The 777-nt window shown below is 76.4% G+C and overlaps 1 protein-coding gene across 1 annotated transcript in view; it reads left to right on the plus strand.

Annotated features, from left to right (window-relative positions):
- The first annotated feature begins 46 nt into the window (after positions 1 to 46).
- The window catches only part of NKX2-3 (NK2 homeobox 3), a 2,275-nt gene continuing 1,544 nt past the window's right edge, over positions 47 to 777 (plus strand). The window contains exon 1 of the mRNA XM_010565016.1: positions 47 to 668. Within this exon, the coding sequence (XP_010563318.1) occupies positions 47 to 668 (622 nt within the window). The remainder of the gene's footprint in view (positions 669 to 777) is intronic.

Below are 777 nucleotides of genomic sequence, written 5' to 3' on the forward strand. Positions count from 1 at the left end.
AGCGCCGCCGGGCCCGCGGGACTGCCTGGCCGCTTGCGCTGCCCCGATGATGTTACCGAGCCCCGTCACCTCCACCCCTTTCTCCGTCAAAGACATCCTCAACCTGGAGCAGCAGCAGGACCCGCGCTATGGGGCCCAGCTCCCGCACCACCTGGAGCACCACTTCCACCCCGCCGCCTGCCTGCTGGCGGCCGCCGACGGCGCCCGCTTCTCCGACGGCGAGGAGGAGGAGGAGGAGGAGAAGCTGTCCTACCTGAGCCCCATGGCAGCGTCCGGCGGCCAGGCGGACGCGCGGATCTCCGCCGACAACTACGTGCACGCCGTGCTGCGCGGCTCCTGCGAGGCCCCCGGCCCGGGAGAGGAGCTGGACACCGCGGCCCGCGACCCAAGTGAGTATCGGCCCCGCCGCGCTGCCCCGCCCTGCGCCGCCCCGCCGGGACGGGCCCGCGCTCGCTCCCCGCGGTGCGTTCCCAGCCCGCTGGGCACCGCCCCGCGAAGCCCCGGTGCCCGCCGCCGCGTCCCTTGGGCATGTCGAGCCGGGACTGGCACGTCGTGGGGCTGCCACCGCCCGCCGCCGCTCGCCGTCCCCCCCCCGTCCCCCAACGAGAAGCGCCTCCGCAGGGCCCCGATCCGGAGCTGCCGGATCAGGCCCGCGCTCCGCAGTTTCGGTAGCGGAGAGGGAGGAACGGGGCGGGTTAGGCCCAACCTGCGCCCGCTGCGGCGGGGCCCTCGGGGAGCGAGGCGGCTGAGCAGGTGCCCGGCGCGGCCCGGGGCTCG

Source organism: Haliaeetus leucocephalus, unplaced genomic scaffold (assembly GCF_000737465.1).
Source record: "Haliaeetus leucocephalus isolate CR32 unplaced genomic scaffold, Haliaeetus_leucocephalus-4.0 Scaffold184, whole genome shotgun sequence".
In the NCBI taxonomy this organism is placed as follows: Eukaryota; Metazoa; Chordata; class Aves; order Accipitriformes; family Accipitridae; genus Haliaeetus; species Haliaeetus leucocephalus.